Raw genomic sequence first — 20,014 nt, forward strand, 5'->3', positions numbered from 1 at the left:
GCTTTTTAGCTGTTTAAGAGCAAATTAAGATGAAATAAAATAAAGTAGAGGACATGCTCATAAAAGTGGTCCCCACATTTATTTTAATCATTTAATTGACCTTAAAAGAGAAGAAAATTTAATTTTGGGCTTGCTTGAACATAAGTGTGGGGAAGCACAAGGACATGCTCCCATTTAAGTGTGGGGGGCACGGTGCTGATGTTGCAAGTTCTATGTGACAAGAATCAATAAAATGGCACATCTGAAGGACAAGTCAAAAAAAGAAAAAAAAAATCAAAAAAATCCAAAAAGAAGGAAGAAAAAAAATCGTTCATAATAAGGTTTTGAGGTCCACGTGTGCCATGTATATATATTGTTACTTCTGCCTTGCTTGACTGAATTTCTTTTGTCTAAAACATGTTCCAGCCTGTGTGATTGTGTTTTTGGGTTCATTAGAATTGATGTTGTGCTGTGTTTTTGCATTCTGAGTTGCTGTAATCTGTAGTTCTAGTTCTTGGACGAGGACATGCAATTGTTTAAGTGTGGGGGAGTTTGGTGAGTCTTTATTTGCATGTTATTTATCCTCCTAACTTGAGCATTATTGAACCCAATTAGCCATTAATATTGATGAATTTAGTGGGAATTGGATTATTGTCCTCTCAGGCATCTTAGGAAATATTTGAGTTAATTGCACTAGTTTTAAGAGATTATTATCATTGGAATAACCCGTGCTTGTAACTTGGTCTTTGGAAGAATGATTTTATCGCAGGGATTCCCCATTGTTGGTGCATGCAAGACAAAAGAGATTGTTATCATTGGGAGACAAGGTTCATGGCTGATTTTATCTTATTTTGCAAAAATATAGAAGATAAGGTCATTAATTGAAAGATCTTAACTGAATCTAGATATTTTAGATAAATACTATTGATATAAAAATCATATCTCACTCCTCAAATATCGGATTTGAACGATTTAAGAATATCTGAAAAGATAAGAAGGAGATCTTCAACTTTTATGTTGACCACGAATTCAGAATCAAATCTTATCTTAGAGAAAAATCTGTTGCAAGATTATAGATAAATTCGCACAAAATCTGGTAGCCTCACATATGTTTCGTGTTTGGATAATATCTAGAGCCACAGATGTCCAATTGAGATGAAATTTGCAGCTTTGGAAAGCTTATTCAAATATCTACAACTTCTATTTCTATCTAAAAGAGTTAAATCGGACTTCTAAAGCGCCAAACTGGGACCACAAGTGGACTGACGGTGTCAGCCCTGATGTGCAGCGCGATTTTTGTTATTCTGGGTGCTGTCTTCGCGCCTTAATGATCATTATAAATATCCACTTACACCTTAGCGGTGAAAATCAAATGTCTTCTTAAAAATTTTTTATGTAAGTCCCACGTTATTACATGTGTTTAAAGAAATTTTTAAATTATTTTTTACAGATTTTATTAAAATTATATTATTTGTTTAAAATTAAATTTAATAAATTTAAATTTAATTGAAGAAAAATATTTTAAAAATCATTTTTTTAGAGAATTGAACGATTAGTTCTTTTTAATTGTTTTTCATGGATCACTGGTAATTACCCGTAGTTTTTATAAAAAACCAGTTTTGAGTTCAAAAACACTATCATTAAACCGTTAAAGATTTTGCTTTGTAACCTCCATTGATGGACTTGAGGTTTTTGTTTTAATTTGATTGCAGTTTTGGTTTCCTTTAATTCTCTATTTTTATTGGTTATCGTTCTTTAATTTCAATTGTTAGAATTCTGATAATTGTATTTTCAACTTCTGTTTCGCAGGTGGTAGAAGTTGAGTTGTCGTGAGACTGCACTAGCCCTTTGTCTTGGTAACTTAACTAGATTTTCATTCATCCCTTTTAGTTGCAGAGTTTTGGTATTCTATATTTTATTTTATTTTTGTGGGGGAGGTATTCGTATATAATACTAATATAACTTATGATTTTTTTTTTTATTTGTTACTTTTTTGGGTACTTTTAGTAACTTATGATTATTGTACGTTGTTAACATATTATGGTGATTGGAATTAGAATTAAATGATTTTAAAGAGTACTATTATGTGTTTTAGGTTTCGTTCTATAATATTATGATGACAAATAATATAGAATGAAAGGAGTAATACAGATGATTATGGTAACTGATTAATGCCACCTATCATTGCTGAGGTGGTTTGAGAGTTTGTGTATCATTAATGATTTTGGATGCCTGTAACCTAACTTCAGTTTTAGTAATTTTTTTTTTCCCAACATTTCTCCGTTCTGGAATAGTTGTTAAATTCTAAATGCTTATAAAGATTAAGAAATTTGTTGAAAAACATTAATGTTGACAAAACTCTAGTGTAATTTACAAAACAATCCTTAAGTTTTATTTGGTTGGAGGAAATTAGAAAGGAAGAAAAGTGATAGGAAGGTAAATGGGAGGATGAAGATTAATTTTTGCCATTTGGTTGGAAGAGATGGAGAGAGATGCTGGTGGGTGTCTTTTTTCAAGGTTTTAGTTAAAATAAAATAACATCTTAAAATAATATAAGGTTAAAATTGTTATTCAATATTAATATTTTTTTCTATTCGCGAATGCTACTATCGTAAAGTGAGAAACTAGATGAAGGAAGAGTTATTTTGAGTGTTGGTTTTAAGTTTATTATTAGTTGGATGCAGTTAGAACATTTTAGTTAATTTTTTATTAGAAAAATTATGTTTCTTGATATCCCTTCAGATGTTTCACAAAATATTATCCTCTGTCTACCAAATGAAAAATTGCTCAATTTTCTCTAATTTGAGGCGGTTTCTTACAACCTTCCTTGTCTTACTGCTACAGTTTATTTTTTTATTTTTTTTTGTGTAGTGTTAGGCAACATTTTTCACTTGTTGCTAAAATCAAATGTTTCTTTACATAAAAGATGTTCATAGTGAGCACAGATTTTACATATTACAATATTTGAATAGTATAGTTTGAATATCACCTCTAACAAAAGTTAACACTTATGGATTTAAGACAATATTTATTTGAGAATAAGGATAATACTTTAAAAAAAAAAAGTGTTGTGTATACATTTTAGGCAATACTTTTAAAGTATTACTAAAATAAAACGTTGGAGGAGAATTGGAATTGATGTTTTGTTTGCTCCATTCTTGCATGAATTCCGAGCGTTTTCATTCAAGCTAATGTTGTCGACTAGCTATTCTTCTGAAGGAGTATTTGGGGATACCATTAAATCAGCTACTCACCTGCCACCAACTGCTAAAAAGAAAAAGAAAAGAAAAAGAAAAGAAAAGAAAAAAAGCATGCAATGCACACATTTAAAGTTGGTTGTAGCATTAGTGGCAGATTATTGTTGTCCATCAATCTTTTCTCATTCTTCTGTTTGATAGGTAACACGTTGTTATTATTATTATTATTATTTCTACGTAATGTAGTAGTATCACCAACGAACTCATCACACACAGTTTTTATTTAGAATTGAATAAACTAAGTTTACTACTACGTATATTTATTTGCAGGGAGAGTCATCTAGCGAGTTGAAGTTGCATTACAATGAGTGCAGGTCCCAGCAAACAAAAGCCAGGTCCCAGCAAACCAAAGCCAGATCCCAGCGAACCAAAGGCAGGTCCCAGCAAACCAAGGGAGCCAGATTTCACTGAGGAATTCAAAGTTCAACCTAGAAAAGACCAGTACCAGGAATTTATCTCTAGAGTGCGCCAGCAAGTAGTCCCAAACCCTGCTGATCCTACTTCTACTCCTCACTCTACTCATGGTCTTCCTGCGCTTATCCCTGAACAAACTAATCGGAGCGAGATTCGACTCTTCGATTTGGTATTAAAGGCAAATAATGGAGTTCCTCACACTGTCATACTCCGATTTAGAAGGGACAACCTCTACCTAATTGGTTACCAGATGGAAAATGGAAATTGGTTAGAGCTAGACAACGAAAAACATGAGCACTTAATTACAGGTGCAGAATGGTTACCCTTTGATGCCAGCTACGGGGGATTGGCAGCAGCTGCTGTTGCTGATGAAAATAAGCAAGCTGCTGATGAAAAGAAGCAAGCTGCTGATAAAAAGAAGAAAAAACCCCTGGGTGTTGAAGACATCGCCGTTGGCTCTAAAAGCCTAGGAAATGCGGTAATTCAACTCGCTACATCTGAAGTCAATCGCAATAGGGCAAAGAGTTTAATGGCTATGATTGTGATGATTTCTGAAGCACTTAGGCTGAATAACGTACGGCAATTCGTGGAAGAGAATTACGAGCAAGGTAGCACGATTCGGCAGGGGATGGATGGAACAGATTCACGCTTCAAACGACTTGATGATGAGATTAAGGATTGGAGTCACTTATCAAAAACATTGTTTTTCTTGGATGCATGCCCCTCTGAGCCAAACAGCAATAATGTCTACCAAAGCGGCGGCAAAGAGTCCACCTACAAAAGTGCACTGCAGATAATAAAAGACTGGGGTGGTATTCAAATTATCATTGCATTGTTGGGCATTGTCAAGTATTTTTGCTTCAAACCACAGCCACGCAAGCCCAGGGCGGCCGTGGAAGATGGAGGTGATGATGGGCAGTGTATTGTAATTGGATCAGAGCTTCTCGAGGGATGTGATGATGGGCAGTGTATTGTATTTGGATCAGAGCTTATCGAGGTGTTCTCGATACGCATTGACAACAATTACACACATGCACGCGAGATCTATGGAATAATCACAGCTACTGATGCACTAAGGACCCAAATAATTTATAACACCTCAAAAGACAATCCTGAGTACATCAATCCAGGCCCAAATGATGTTTTGCTTACTGGACCATCTGAAGAAGCCATCTCGGCCCTTGGCGAGGTTACTATCCAGTTTCTTCTCAAAGAAAAGGGCAGAAACGACGGCAAAGAAGTCATCCTTTATCAAGGCTTGTACTGGAGTTCCTTCAAATTTGGCAATGTGTATGACAAACCCACATCCAAGGCATTCGACATAGATGGGGGTCGCTTGATCATCAATTATGGCGTGTCTAGACATGCAGCAGCTGCTAAAGTGAACATATCCAAGTTTAAAGGAGGGGAAAACACAAGTGAAGTTTATGGGAAGGTTTCGAGTTTAGCTGGTTGGAATGGTGCTGATGCCACAAGCATCTTGTTCCAGAGAGAAAAAGGAGATCGCGTCACAGTAAACCGTGGGGAACTCATTCCATTGTCGAGATCCATTGTAGTTGTACCATTGAGCAGCTCCACTCTCAAAGTCACAGTGCAGGTAAATCATCATAACATGATATTTCCCGACGTAGAACTTGCTAATGACACCATCCAGCTTGAAACAAAGGAATCAGGCTCAGATCAGAGGGCCATCCAAGAAACGGATACTGCGCTCTTCACTCCAGATGATTCTGTGCTCTTAATGGTTGTCGATTGGGCAACTCCAATTTGATTAAGTGCGTAAGTAGGTGGTGGTGGCATCATGTGGGAATATCATTTAGTGAGTGATAAGTGTCTAATAATAATGCTATTTAATTAGTGTGCAATTAACATGTAATCTTTTTAAATAATGTGTCATATTATCATATTAAGTGTGTTGTGTGTGATAAGACTATCTTGATGTAATATGGAGTATTTAAGTGTATAATAAATATTTTCATCCTACGTGATATTTTATGGAGGAATATAAAATCTTGTTAATTTTAGCTTTTAAGATTAAAAATAAATGATTAATAATAGTAAAATTTTATTAAAAAAGATATTTATTTTATTTTTATAATTTTAATATTATAATTATATAATTTTTTAATAATATTTTTTATTAAATTAACACTATATATATATATATAAAGACACAATAAACCTATGCATATCAGTTAATTACCTGTTTGTTATTGGACTTCCGTCATGTGAGATGATATAATATGGGCCCTATGGGTACATGTCTTGCTACAATGGGTGAAACAATTTTTTGGTCATTGATCTCCTAACCTACTGCAACGGCATTTAATAATCTATCGACTCAGTACACAAATTCGGCGTTTAATAAAGTTTCTCTCTCTTTCTCCAATTATTTCATTTGAGAGATCCACTCATTTCATTTCAAGGGCATTTGGGCTGGCCGCCACGGTAGTCATATGGGCATAACAAGGGCACTCCTCATAGTGGCCATAAGGGACACAATTGCATCTTTGACAAGGTAGTTCCACAAGCTCTTTTGCATAGGTTTGGCCGTGATGATAACTGGCACCTCACATTGCATGCGGCATCACAATCTAAACCATAACAAGAAAAATAATATTTTCATAACTCATATATATAAAATATATGCACGTTTTAATGTAAGAATACTCAAGCATTGACCTATATATAAATGCATCTTGAGATGAATATATAGTTTACATTTGGACCAGATTATTAGTATTGTAAGAATAGATATGAATGTGCATATATATGCGCATTAATCTGCTTAGTGTCTTTGAGGCTAACACTTTTTTTTTTATTATTAAAAAATTAAGTATCAGTCAATAACGTAGTAAAAATTATTATATACCGAAAAAATGTTGACAAAATACTTTGTTTCAGTAATTTTTTTATTTATACTTTAATGGCTAAAAAACCGCTCAAGGTTACGGTTTAAGAAACTCTTTCCTTCAGAAACGATTTAGGGTATGTTAATTTATACTATTTTTAAAAAAGAAATCAAACATACTCTTAGAAATAAAAAAAAAATTTCCCCTATTTTAATTGTTCCAAACACACTCTAGAGAACGAAGATTGGACAATAAGTATGGTATGCATTCCAATTGTTGACCCAAAGAATCATCAACTTCTCTACAATTTTTTATGATTAAAAAGCAAAGCAATTTTTTTTAGTAGTCATCAATTTACTCCTTGATAACCCTAAGTTAATAATCCTTGTTTATATTAGACACATCACGTATGATGCCCAACCATGACAATCCATGATTTGTACAATCCCTACCTTTCAGATATGCTGCACCAGAGCAGTACAAATTTGGGGCTCGGGGACCCTTCCCTGGGTCCCAAGTGAAATGGCAAAATATAGCACATGGAGGGGGGTTGGATTGTGCGTTCAAAAACTATTGCAATCTAAAACTTTAAAAGCCTCTCTCAAAATCGGGGAAGGAAAAGATAACTAGGAGCAAAACTAAGTTTCCTAATCTAGTTCGTATCCCACTATTGGGTCTAAATGTTATCTTTGGAATGGACTGGCTCCGTGCCAACCATATAATTCTAAATTGTGCTGCTAAGTCTATAATATTACCAGAAACACCGCTAGGGAGAGCAAAGTGGATCGCTAGTAAGACACGCACAGTGCATATAAAAATAATCTCCTTGTATTTGATTGATTCACCAAATTACCCCTAGTACTTGGGCCTATAAGTACCTTTTTCGCTAATTCATTGAAACCTGATTTTGCAACCCCCAAAGGTAGAATTAGGTTTTCTCTCTTTTTACTTTTTCTTCTAGTGTTTGGAGAATAGCTTGTAATGATTATAGGATCGCGATAGTGAATCACTAGCTCATTGGTTAGTCAAATTCTCATCAAAATTGCAATTGTATATGATGCGTAGAGTAATGGAAAGTAATCAAGACTTTTTTGCTTAATTTTCTTCTTTACAAAATCTAATGTAATCCTTGTAATAATAATTCAACCGGATCAACTATTTTCTTTTTTTTTGGGGAAAACTTGACTTACAAATATGAAACAAATGGGAAGAATCTGGTCAATTACTTGATGAGATAGAAAGATGCGAATGGGGCAATTAGCATGTGCACAGGGTAAAAGGTAATCAAACTCGAAAGTGTGCGGCTTTTGTGTCCAAGATTTTTGTAACTGTCTGAAGTGTACAATGAATTGCACTATGATCCTTTATGTGAAAATCAAACCTGTTGTTCCAAGAAATCTTGAGAAGAAATTCTGTTTCCTGCAGAATCCAGGAAGTAGAAATTTCAGTGACAAAGAAATAATCCTTATGACTTTTATGAAAAATTTTCTTTCAAGAAGATTCAAATTTACCCACATTTTTGAACCATTAACATTTGTTATTCTAGTGGCCATAAGTTTTAGATGATTCCAGTACCAATTTACTACCGTCAACTGTCTAGAAATTTTACTGCCGGATAAGTAGACCATCGAAGCAATAACATTTCAAAACTGCACCCGTGACGTTGCAAAAAGAATAGGGATAAAGGTTGATGAAGAGAAAACAAGAACTTGGAATTACCTGAAGTAATTAGAATTAAACTTGTGACAACTTGTAACATTGGACTCGATAAAACTTTAAAAGTTATTTTTGTTAAACAGTAAAGCTTGCACAATACATTGCAAAGAAATGTCATGGTTTAGCAATTGAAACAAGGCTATAATCATGAAAAAAGAAATCACAGTCGTTGGTGGGATCACGAATGAAAAAATGGAAAAGGGAAAAGAGGTTTAAAACATGTTGAAGACCAGATAATTTAGTTTAGTAAAAAAGAAAATGCAAAATTTTGTGTGACAATCATGTGCTATCTTTATTGGTATCCAATACTATAATAATAATAATAATAATAATTTAGCCGTAAAGAAAATGTAAAATTTTTGGTTTTATAGCATAAATACTATTGATCTTATTTCATTTCAATTCTTTTGTCAGGCCATATCCACGCATCATTCATCGAGATATTAAGTCATCAAACATCCTTGATCACAACTTTGAAGCTCAAGTAAGCCACTTTAATAATCTGTACCCGCCAATGCAGAATACATTTTGAAAATTTTAAGCAAGTCTTTTAGTAAATCAATTCATGATTCAATTCCAGCTTGTGCTGCATTGGCATCTTCAAATTTGTGTATCACTTTTGATACGATTGTGACCTTCTCTGGTATGATTTTGCCATCAGGTTTCAGACTTTGGGCTTGCAAAATTGGCATTGGACTACATAGTAACTTTGTCCAGGTTACACCATATTTAATTGGGATGTTTGAGCCACATAATGGAATCCTGTTATTAGCCCTTACATCTTATTTCTTCTTCTGACTATCCGTATTGCATATCAAAATAAATGTATTACATCTATCGTATAAATTGCTTTTATTAATCATTGTTAATATTATCTTATGAGTAATACTGTTAGTTTGTTAATTAAGTTGGACAAGGAATAGCTGCTAAAAAGTACAAGCCCGAAAACACAATATGGACTCCGGCCACACCTTTGTAACTCCAAATACCCAAATTCGTTATAGTCCCTAATATTCCAACCGTTCCACGAATTAATTATTCCTAAACGAGTCATGAAGAGTATAACAAACATATCCTGTCTCCAGGTTAGATCAAGAATAGGGTTAGAGAGATTAAAACTGCTAATTCATATAGAACCATCGAACCAGCTCAACCAGCAACTAGAGCTGTATGCATTATGTGATCAGAAAGTAAAAGGCTTGGATCATTTAATACAATAGTATGAATACAATAGGTAAACCCATGAAAATACCCCTTATATCAACAAAAAAAATAGACACTATGTAACTTTATTGCACCGGAAATAACTACACTATGAATTCTGAAGTATTGTGTTATTATCATCTGCTGGCTTATTTAAATTCTAATTGAAATATTTTCAGCTTAATTTTATTACTCTCAGCTTAATTTTATTCTTAGTACATCTAACGGAAATGATGGTCTGAATTGCCAGGTACATGGCACCAGAATATGCTACAAGTGGGAAACTAACTGAAAAGTCTGATGTATATTCCTTTGGGGTTTTGCCTTTGGAGCTAATTACTGGTCGTAAGCCTGTAGATGCATCTCAGCCAATTGGTGATGAGAGCCTGGTTGAATGGGTGAGTCATGAGTTTCCATCAACATTTTCTTTTATTATTATTATTATTATTAGGAAATACATGTAGAAAAATAGGTTCTAAGGATTTAGCTTACACAAATTTCCTAAATTTAATTAATTGATATAGGCATATAGCTTCATAGGGTCAGACTTCAGACATGTAAAGCAATAAAATCTTGTTTACATCATTTACAAAACTCTGAAAACAGAAAACAGCTTGAAAAAATGGTAACTTTTTTTTTTTTTTTATAATTATTAGTAAAAACTTGAACGAAGAGGTAAAAAACAAGGGACAATCTTAAATCATAACCTAGAAAGAGATTGAAAAAAAAGACAAGGAAATGGCTCATGTTTCATAATTTGTGATTTAGCAAAATAGAAATTTTTATGAATGCTGAAGGAGATATTTGTGATCAAGTATAAGATCAACTTGTACTCGCCTACATTTGCTTACATAATAGTACTCAATTACATGCACTTTCTATAAATTGTAGAAGAGAGGCAAGGGTAAATATCTCATTTTCAATAATTAACAAACTTGTATCCAGGCTCGGCCTCTGTTGACCGAAGCACTTGATAACGAGGACTTTGAAATTTTGGTAGATCCAAGACTGGGAGAGAATTATAATAGAAATGAGATGTTTCGGATGATTGAGGCTGCTGCAGCCTGCGTACGCCACTCATCAGTAAAGAGGCCGCGGATGAGTCAGGTAATGTTATCCTCTGGAATTATAGCAGGCCACATATAGCTGTTGTGATTTTGAAGATACCAATTTGTACATGCTTTGATTTCATTTGTGCATCACTGCTTCACAGGTCGTGAGAGCTTTAGATTCCTTAGACTAGTTTACAGATCTCAATAATGGAATGAAACCGGGGCAGAGTTCGGTGTTTGATTCTGCACAGCAATCTGCACAAATAAGAAGTTTAGAAGGATGGCTTTTGGGAGCCAAGATAGTTCCAGTTTCTTTAATGAGTCTCAGAGTAGCTGGAGGAGTAGAGACCAGGACTCAACTACTCTGTTTTCCCAAAATAAATCTGCCACTTGGAATGTTTGAGTCAGATGATTCACTCTTATCTTAAGGGATTGCAAAAATTTTGATTGATGCACAACAAATTGCATTTCCTTGGGTGTACTCTACTCTGTAAATCTCATTTTTAATATTTTTGTTCTCTTCATCGTGATTTTGCTTGCTATGGCACTTTGATTCTTTGTATATTAGGTTTTTTTTTACAGAACTCAATGTATTTATTATTGATGTTAATGATATAATATCTTGTATGAGTTGTGATCGATCTGAATTCACCGTTCTTTACGCAGTTTAAATTTAATAAATATGTGCAACTTGAATTAAATTGATATATATTAAGATATGAATTATAAATCATAGATGGTTAACTAGTGTGATAGGTTATATTATTTAATTTTAAATTAAAATAATTGTATAATTAATATATTGAATTTATGTTAATGTATTATTTTATATATTTTTTTAAATATTAATTTTAAAAATATTTTATTTTAAAATTAATTGTATAATTTTATTTTTTAAAATTAGTTAGTATTACGTAAAAGTAAACAAGAGAGTTTCAAAAGGAAATATGAGATAAAAAAAAAGATGAGCCAGAACAGTGAGGGTCACTGTTGAGGCTGACCCAGGGGTCATTTCCTCACAATATTACAACACGAAAAGTCCAAGTGTATGAAGAAAGGATGGGGATGCTTAAGCAACTCATCTGTGAACTTCAGCAGATTTTGGACTCTTGCCACTCTCATTCGCATTCTTCAACCTTCTCATCATACTCTCTTTCAATTCTGTTACATTTTTTTCTATCTATATGAGTATGAGTATTTCTTTCTTTCTATCTATATGATACATTTTCTCTCTCTCTCTCTCTCTGTTGTTCTGTCTAATTTCCAATTCTGTTATACACCTAGACTAATGTGGAACCATGCAAAAATCTTATCATGGGTCTTCAATTCTTTTTGTGTTTTGAGTGGATATGGTTATTAGTTTTTGTAAGAAGTCTCAAGTCATTCTTAAATAGTTTATTGACATTAATTACTCCTACTGTTTGCTTTCATGGTTTTACTTTCTGCAAATTTCATTTTCATTTATCTGAGTCGATCATTTTACTTAGAGATTAATTTATGCATTTGATAGAAATTGAGGAATAGGATGCTCATAAAGAAGATGAAGTAGAAAAAAAAAGAATGAGTTATTCGAATTGTTGAAAGACTCCTTCAACAAATTAATGGTTATGAAAAAAAATGATAAAGGGTGAGAATGAAGTAGCAAATACTAAAGAATAAAGGGAAAAATTATATATATATATATATATATATTAGATGTCCTTGTTAGCTTTTTTGATAACGTTTACTGTACAATGTTAATTGGACATGATAGGTTACAAGTTTTTTTTATAAGAATAAAAATGAATTTCATCTAATAAATAAGATCTATATTTCAATCAATTCAAAAAAAATATCAATGCTGCATCAACTATAACATATATAAATAATGTTAACTTCCATTGCGAGCACGTGATCAAAAGCAAAAACGATATATATATATATCGCAATCGTGTTAAGATTGGTATAATTTTAGGTATTTTTAATTTGGTATATTTATGTTTGATACTATTCTTATTTTATTAGTATTAGCTTTTTTTTAATGAATAATTTTATATTTTTAAAATTGTATATGTTTTTTCTTAAAGGGATCAAAATTTAAGAATATTCATGTCAAAATTAGTAGTAACGTATATATTACTATATAATTCATGAAATTAGATTTTTTTTTCTCAATTTTATGTATAGTAAATAAACAAATTTTACTTTTATAGTCAAATGAATTTCTCCCATTATAATTTTTAAAAAAATTAATTGTATTTTTACTAACATTTGTGCTCTGTTATAATTGTATTTGTTCTCTTAAGTCAAAGGTCTAGCTTTACTAGCCATACAAACTATCCTTTCAGCTTCACTTTTAAACGCAAGTGCTAATAATTTCTTTAGCTTTGTTCTAAGATATCGATACTTTTTCGATCGTTTTAAAATAAACTAATAGTAATTAAAATAAGTAACTAATAAAAAAACAATTATTTAAATTATTAAAAAAATTAATTCAAGGTTGATCATTAAGTTTATTAGCTTAATATAATACATATAAAAGTAAAATAAGAAAGATAGATAAAAAGATTGACTTTATGTAAAAGTATCATTATAAGTACTCTCATTCAGGATAAAGGAGAGCTTAAAATTTTATTAGAAACATCATAACAGAACGCTAAAGAGAGAAGTAAAGTCACATATTTTAATTGCAGAACGAAGAACAAGTATATCCCTAATAAGAACCCATGTTATTTATCCTCCTAACTTGGGCATTATTGCAACCAATTAGCCATTGATATTGATGAATTAAGTGGGAATTGGATTATTGTCCTCTCAGGCATCTTAGGAAATAATTGAGTTAATTGCACTAGATATTTTAGAAAAGTGCTATCAACATAAAAATCATATCTCACTCCTCAAATATCGGATTTGAATGATTTAAGAATCTCTAAAAAGACAAGAAAAAGATCTTCAACTTTTATGTTGACCACGAACTCAGAATCAAATCTTATCTTGGAGAAAAATCTGTTCAAGATTAAAGGATAAATTCGCACAAAATCTGGTAGCCTGACATATGTTCTGTGGTAATTATTCACTTAACAAAAAATTGCAAAAATATACATAGATAAACGTTATGTTTGTGCCAAAAAATGAGTGTTAAATTCAGACCCCCTCACCCAAGTTTGGGAGCAACCCCTTCTCTCTCACTCTCATTCTCTCTCCACAGTATTCCCTTCTTCTTCACCTCTTTCTTTTAGGATTAGTTTATTTTTATTTTTGATTTTGCTTTGTAACCTCCATTCATGGAGGAGTAGTTCTTTTTACCTTGTAGGATTGACGTTGTTCTTGAGGTTATCGTTTTAACTTGATTGCAATTTTGGTTTCCTTTAATTCTCTATTTTTATTTTTATTGGTTATCGTTCTTTAATTTCAATTGTTAGAATTCTAATAATTGTTTTTTTTAACGTGCCTATGGTTAGATTTCATTCATAGGGAGAGAATTAGAATTGATTCCCAAATTTGGGAATTAGGTTGATTGCGAATGATAATTAAATTGGCTTAGATTCATTGTATTGTGTTTATAAGTGTTCAAAAGGCATTAATTCTAAATTTCAGTGCGTTAGAACAGAGTATTGAAGCTATTTCAGCATAATACAAATTCTTAATTATTATTTATGGAAAATTAGAAATTCCTGATCTCCTAAACTTCCACAACTGATCCCATGAAATTTGACGTTATGCTTATGTTTAAATACTAAATAATTGCTTCATTTTCAACTTCTGTTTCGCAGGTGGTAGAAGTTGAGTTGTCGTGAGACTACACTAGCCCTTTGTCTTGGTAACGTAACTAGATTTTCATTCCTCTCTTTTAGTTGCAGAGTTTGGTATTCGTATATTTTATTTTATTTTTGGGGGGAGGTATTCGTATATAATAATAATATAACATAATTATTTTTTTCACTTTATTTGTTTTTTTTTTCTTTGGATACTTTTATCAACTTATGATTATTGTACGTTGTTAACATATTATGGAGATTGGAATTAGAATTAAATGATTTTAAAGGGTTCTATTATGTGTTTTAGGTTTCGTTCTATAATATTGGTCATCTTACGATTTACGTACTATACAGATGACCATGGTAACTGATTAATGCCACCTATCATTATTGAGGTCGTTTGAGAGTTTGTGTATCATTAATGATTTTGGATGTCTGTAACTTAACTTCAGTTCTAGTAATTTTTTTCCCAACATTCCTCCGTTCTGGAATAATTATTAAATTCTAAATGCTTATAAAGATTAAGAAAGTTGTTGAAAAACTTCTAGTGTAATTTACAAAACAATCCTCAAGTTTTATTTGGTTGGAGGAAATTAGAAAGGAAGAAAAGTGATAGGAAAGAAAATGGGAGGATGAAGATTAATTTTTGCCATTTGGTTGGAAAAGATGGAGAGAGATGTAGGAAAGAAATTACAAAATAATCATTTTCTTTCTCTTCATCCAAATATACATGCTAAAAATAAAACTTCACCCAGCTTTGCTCCGTTTTTTCTCTTTCTTTTGCTAAATACACCCAAATATACATGCGAAAAATAAAACTTCACCCAACTTTGCTCCTTTTTTTCTCTTTCTTTTGCGAAATACACCCTTACTTATTTATCTCTCATCTCAGTTACTCTATTTTTTTTCCTCTAATTCTCTTTCATCTATTTTTCAATTCATATGGGGTATGTGATTGGGAAAAAATATTTAATACAGACTAAAATATTTAAATGAATAATTATTTGTAGTGAAATCAAATTTTTGAAATAGACATATAATAAAAGACGAAAAAAAATACTATTTTTTAAAGATTTCTATTGGCGAATGCTACTATCTTGAAGTGAGAAACTAGATGAAGGAAAGAGTTATTTTGAGTGGAAAGTGGATGGCTTTGAGGTTATTATTAGTTTGATGCAGTAAGTACTTCTTAGTTATTAATTTTTTATCAGAAAAATTATGTTTCTTGATATTCCCTTAGATGTTTCATAAAATATTATCCTCTTCTATCTACCAAATGAAAAATTGCTCAATTTTTTCTAATTTGAGGCAGTTTCTTACAACCTTCGTTGTCAAACTCCTACAGTTTAGCATTTTTATTTTTATTTTTGGGTGTAGTGTTAGGCAACATTTTCACTTGCTGCTAAAATCAAGTGTTTCTTTACATAAAAGATGTTCGTAGTGAGCACAGTTTTTACATATGACAATATTTGAGTAGTATAGTCTGGATATCACCTCTAATAAAATATTTACACTTTTTCTCCAAGGTAGTACTCTCAGTTTTTTTGTTTTTGGTAAATTAACAGTTATGGATTTAAGACAACATTTATTTGAGATTAGGGATAATACTTTTAAAAAAAAGTGCTGTGTGTATACATTTTAGGCAATACCTTTAAAGTATTAATGTATTACTAAAATAAAACGTTAGAGGAGAAGTATTAATGTATTACTAAAATAAAACGTTGGAGGAGAATTGGATTTGATGTTTTATTTGCTCCATTCTTGCATGAATTTCGAGCTTTTTCATTCAAGCTAATGTTGTCGACTAGCTATTCTTCTGAAGGAGTATTTGGGGATCCCATTAAATCAGCTACTCACCTGCCCCCAAGTGCTAAAAAGAAAAACAAAAGAAAAGAAAAAGCATACAATGCACACATTTAAAGTTGGTGGTAGCATTAGTGGTGGCAGATTAGTTGTTGTTGTTATTGTTATTATTTCTACATAATGTAGTAGTCGCACCAACGAACTCATCACACAAATTTTTTATTAGAATTGAATAAACTAAATTTACTAGTACGTATATCTATTTGCAGGGAGAGTCATCTAGCGAGTTGAAGTTGCATTACAATGAGTGCAGGTTCCAGCAAACCAAAGCCAGGTCCCAGCAAACCAAAGCCAGGTTCTAGCAGACCAAGGGAGCCAGATTTCACTGAGCCATTTGAAGTTCAACCTAGAAACAACAACCAGTACCACCAATTTATCTCTCGAGTGCGCGAGCAAGTAGTCCCAAACCCTGCTGATCCTACTTCTACTCCTCACTCTACTCATGGTCTTCCTGCGCTTATCCCTGAACAAACTAATCGGAGCGAGATTCGACTCTTCGATTTGGTATTAGGGGCAAATGATCGAGATGGGAATCATCACACTGTCAGGCTCCGATATAGAAGGGACAACCTGTACCTAATTGGTTACCAGATGGAAAATGGACAATGGTTAGAGCTAGACTACGAAAATCATGAGCACTTAATTACAGATGCAGAATGGTTACCCTTTGATGGCAGCTACGGGGGATTGGCAGCAGCTGCTGTTGAAGAGAAGCAAGCTGCTGATGAAAAGACGCAAGACTCCATGGGTGTTGAAGACATCGCCGTTGGCTCTGAAAGCCTAAGAAATGCCGTAACTCAACTCGCTACATCTGAAGAAAATCACAATAGGGCAAGCAGTTTAATGGCTATGATTGTGATGACTTCTGAAGCACTTAGGCTGAATCACGTACGGCAATTCGCGGAAGAGAATTACGAGCAAGGAAGAACGATTCGGCAGGGGATGAAAGGAGGAGATTCACGCTTCAAACGACTTGAAGATGAGATTAAGGATTGGAGTCACTTATCGAAAACATTGTTTTTCTTGGATTCATGCCCCTCTGGTGATTCAAGCAGCAAGATTGAATACATAAGCGGCGAGAAAAAGTCCACCTACGAAAGTGCACGGAAGATAATAAAAGAATGGGGTGGTATTCAAATTATCATTGCATTGTTGGGCATTGTCAAGTATTTTTGCTTCAAACCACAGCCACGCAAGCCCAGGGCGGCCGTGGAAGATGGAGGTGATGATGGGCAGTGTATTGTAATTGGATCAGAGCTTCTCGAGGGAGGTGATGATGGGCAGTGTATTGTAATTGGATCAGAGCTTCTCGAGGTGTTCTCGATACGCATTGACAACAATTACACACATGCACGCGAGATCTATGGTATAATCACAGTTACTGATGCACTAAGGACCCAGATAATTTATAGCAGCTCAAAAGACAATCCTGAGTACATCAATCCAGGCCCAAATGATGTTTTGCTTACTGGACCATCTGAAGAAGCCATCTCGGCCCTTGGCGAGGTTACTATCCAGTTTCTTCTCAAAGAAAAGGGCAGAAACGACGGCAAAGAAGTCATCCTTTATCAAGGCTTGTACTGGAGTTCCTTCAAATTTGGCAATGTGTATGACAAACCCACATCCAAGGCATTCGACATAGATGAGGGTCGCTTGATCATCAATTATGGCGTGTCTAGACATGCAGCAGCTGCTAAAGTGAATATATCCAAGTTTAAAGGAGGGGAAAACACAAGTGAAGTTTATGGGAAGGTTTCGAGTTTAGCTGGTTGGAATGGTGCTGATGCCACAAGCATCTTGTTCCAGAGAGAAAAAGGAGATCGTGTCACAGTAAACCGTGGAGAACTCATTCCATTGTCGAGATCCATTGTAGTTGTACCATTGAGCAGCTCCACTCTCAAAGTCACAGTGCAGGTAAATCATCATAACATGATATTTCCTGATATAGAACTTGCTAATGACACCATCCAGCTTGAAACAAAGGAATCAGGCTCAGATCAGAGGGCCATCCTAGAAAAGGATCCCTCGTTCTTCACTCCAGATGATTCTGTGCTCTTAATGGTTGTCGATTGGGCAACTCCAATTTAAGTGCGTTAGTAGGTGGTGGTGGCATCATGTGGGAATATCATTGAGTGAGTGATAAGTGTCTAATAATAATGCTATCTAATTAGTGTGCAATTAACATGTAATCTTTTTAAATAATGTGTCATATTATCATATTAAGTGTGTTGTGTGTGATAAGACTATCTTGATGTAATATGGAGTATTTAAGTGTATAATAAATATTTTCATCCTACGTGATATTTTATGGAGGAATATAAAATCTTGTTAATTTTAGCTTTTAAGATTAAAAATAAATGATTAATAATAGTAAAATTTTATTAAAAAAACGTATTTATTTTATTTGTATAATTTTAATATTATAATTATATAATTTTTTAATAATATTTTTTATTAAATTAACAATATATATATATATATATATATATATATATATATATATACAGACACAATAAACCTATGCATATCAGTTAATTACCTATTTGTTATTGGACTTCCATCATGTGAAATTGTATAATATGGGCCCTATGGGTACATGTCTTGCTACAATGGGTGACAATATTTTTGTCACTGATCTCCTAACCTGCATTTAATAATCTATCGAGTCAGTACACAAAATCGGCATTTAATAAAGTTTATCTCTCTCTCTTTCACCAATTATTTCATTTGAGAGATCCACTCATTTCATTTCAAGGGCATTTGTGCTGGCCGCCACGGGTAGTCATATCGGCATAACAAGGGCACTCCTCATAGTGGGCATAAGGGACACAATTGCATCTTTGACAAGCTCTTTTGCATAGGTTTGGCCTTGATGATAACTGGCACCTCACATTGCATGCGGCATCACAATATAAACTATATGCACGTTTTAATGTAAGAGTACTTAAGCATTGACCTATATATAAATGCATCTTGAGATGAATATATAGTTTAGATTTGGACCAGATTATTAGTATTGTAAGAATAGATATGAATGTGCATACGCGCGTTAATCAGCTTAGTGTCTTTGAGGCTAACACTTTTTTTTTTTATTATTATTAAAAAATTAAGTATCAGTCAATAACGTAGTGAAAATTATTATATACAGAAAAAATGTTAACAGAATACTTTGTTTCAGTCATTTTTTTATTTCTACTCTATTGGCTAAAGAACCGCTCAAGGTTACGGTTTAAGAAACTCTTTCCTTCAGAAACGATTTAGAAATCAAAATTTTTTTCCCCTATTTTAATGGTTCCAAACACACTCTAGAGAATGAAGATTGGACAATAAGTATGGTATGCATTCCAATTGTTGACCCAAACAATCATCAACTTCTCTACAATTCAAATGTATTTAACAAGATAAATAATTCCTATTTCTAACAAGATAGATAATTTCTATTTCTATTTGTTTTTATAGCGATGAAGTTTTAAGATTTATTTTTTTCCTTTTTATCTATGAGTTGGGATCATTTCAGATAACTTTAGACTTAAAAAAAGTTGTGTAGCAACAACAATGTGAATGTAAGTCGGGTTATTTGTCATGAGAACTTTAGTCATAGCTTATCTTCTCTATATATATCCTGTAAATTTAGTAAACTATCTGTTGATTGTGGACAACATTATAGAATGAATGTTAGCTCCTGTGATCTTTTATACTTAGTCTTACAATATACCTAAAATGAGAATGCATATTATTAATGTATTAGAATATTAACTTAGAATTCTAGCAACCTTGACAGGATATAAAACACACTATCTTTGTTATCTCACTACATTTTTATCTTTACATAATAATGATTATTAATTATATATATATATATATATATATATATCATTTTATTTTTCTTTCTTTTCCTTTTTCTCTTTATTCTTTTCTATCATCCGAAAGAATTAATAATT

The 20,014-nt window shown here is 32.8% G+C and overlaps 3 protein-coding genes across 17 annotated transcripts; all 3 read left to right on the forward strand.

The window, feature by feature from the left end:
• The first annotated feature begins 376 nt into the window (after positions 1-376).
• On the forward strand, positions 377-5,685 carry LOC113861203. 9 transcript variants are annotated; one of them, XM_027493865.1, is made up of 4 exons: positions 377-806; positions 1,114-1,374; positions 1,789-1,835; positions 3,507-5,672. In XM_027493865.1, the coding sequence occupies exon 4, from the start codon at positions 3,541-3,543 to the stop codon at positions 5,419-5,421; it is 1,881 nt and encodes a 626-aa protein (XP_027349666.1). In that variant the 5' UTR covers positions 377-806; positions 1,114-1,374; positions 1,789-1,835; positions 3,507-3,540; the 3' UTR covers positions 5,422-5,672. The 9 variants fall into 9 exon arrangements, with proteins under 9 accessions (XP_027349666.1, XP_027349671.1, XP_027349668.1 ...); XM_027493870.1 differs by lacking the exon at positions 1,114-1,374 and having other exon boundaries at positions 377-534; positions 733-806; XM_027493867.1 differs by having other exon boundaries at positions 377-1,287.
• Positions 5,686-7,750: 2,065 nt separating this feature from the next.
• LOC113862561 (proline-rich receptor-like protein kinase PERK8) lies at positions 7,751-10,707 on the forward strand. The gene is made up of 6 exons (XM_027495640.1): positions 7,751-7,782; positions 8,633-8,702; positions 8,880-8,935; positions 9,672-9,819; positions 10,367-10,528; positions 10,635-10,707. The coding sequence occupies exons 1-6, from the start codon at positions 7,751-7,753 to the stop codon at positions 10,662-10,664; spliced, it is 498 nt and encodes a 165-aa protein (XP_027351441.1). The 3' UTR covers positions 10,665-10,707.
• A 2,637-nt stretch (positions 10,708-13,344) lies between these two features.
• On the forward strand, positions 13,345-19,128 carry LOC113861565. 7 transcript variants are annotated; one of them, XM_027494476.1, is made up of 4 exons: positions 13,506-13,659; positions 14,226-14,272; positions 16,283-18,205; positions 18,829-19,124. In XM_027494476.1, the coding sequence occupies exon 3, from the start codon at positions 16,317-16,319 to the stop codon at positions 18,159-18,161; it is 1,845 nt and encodes a 614-aa protein (XP_027350277.1). In that variant the 5' UTR covers positions 13,506-13,659; positions 14,226-14,272; positions 16,283-16,316; the 3' UTR covers positions 18,162-18,205; positions 18,829-19,124. The 7 variants fall into 7 exon arrangements, with proteins under 7 accessions (XP_027350276.1, XP_027350273.1, XP_027350277.1 ...); XM_027494477.1 differs by having other exon boundaries at positions 13,584-13,659; positions 16,283-17,987; positions 18,829-19,128; XM_027494475.1 differs by lacking the exon at positions 18,829-19,124 and having other exon boundaries at positions 13,345-13,517; positions 16,283-18,395.
• Positions 19,129-20,014: the final 886 nt, after the last annotated feature.

This window comes from Abrus precatorius, unplaced genomic scaffold (assembly GCF_003935025.1).
Source record: "Abrus precatorius isolate BTA unplaced genomic scaffold, Abrus_2018 Scaffold3, whole genome shotgun sequence".
In the NCBI taxonomy this organism is placed as follows: domain Eukaryota; kingdom Viridiplantae; phylum Streptophyta; class Magnoliopsida; order Fabales; family Fabaceae; genus Abrus; species Abrus precatorius.

Bases quoted from the DNA above. Each gene is read 5' to 3' on its own strand.
- LOC113861203 (XM_027493867.1), top strand. From the start codon at position 3,541: ATGAGTGCAGGTCCCAGCAAACAAAAGCCAGGTCCCAGCAAACCAAAG.
- LOC113862561 (XM_027495640.1), top strand. From the start codon at position 7,751: ATGGGGCAATTAGCATGTGCACAGGGTAAAAG. The intron at 8,703-8,879 runs GTAAGCCACTTT...TTTTGCCATCAG, and splicing joins ATCACAACTTTGAAGCTCAA to GTTTCAGACTTTGGGCTTGC. The intron at 8,936-9,671 runs GTTACACCATAT...CTGAATTGCCAG, and splicing joins TACATAGTAACTTTGTCCAG to GTACATGGCACCAGAATATG.
- LOC113861565 (XM_027494475.1), top strand. From the start codon at position 16,317: ATGAGTGCAGGTTCCAGCAAACCAAAGCCAGGTCCCAGCAAACCAAAG.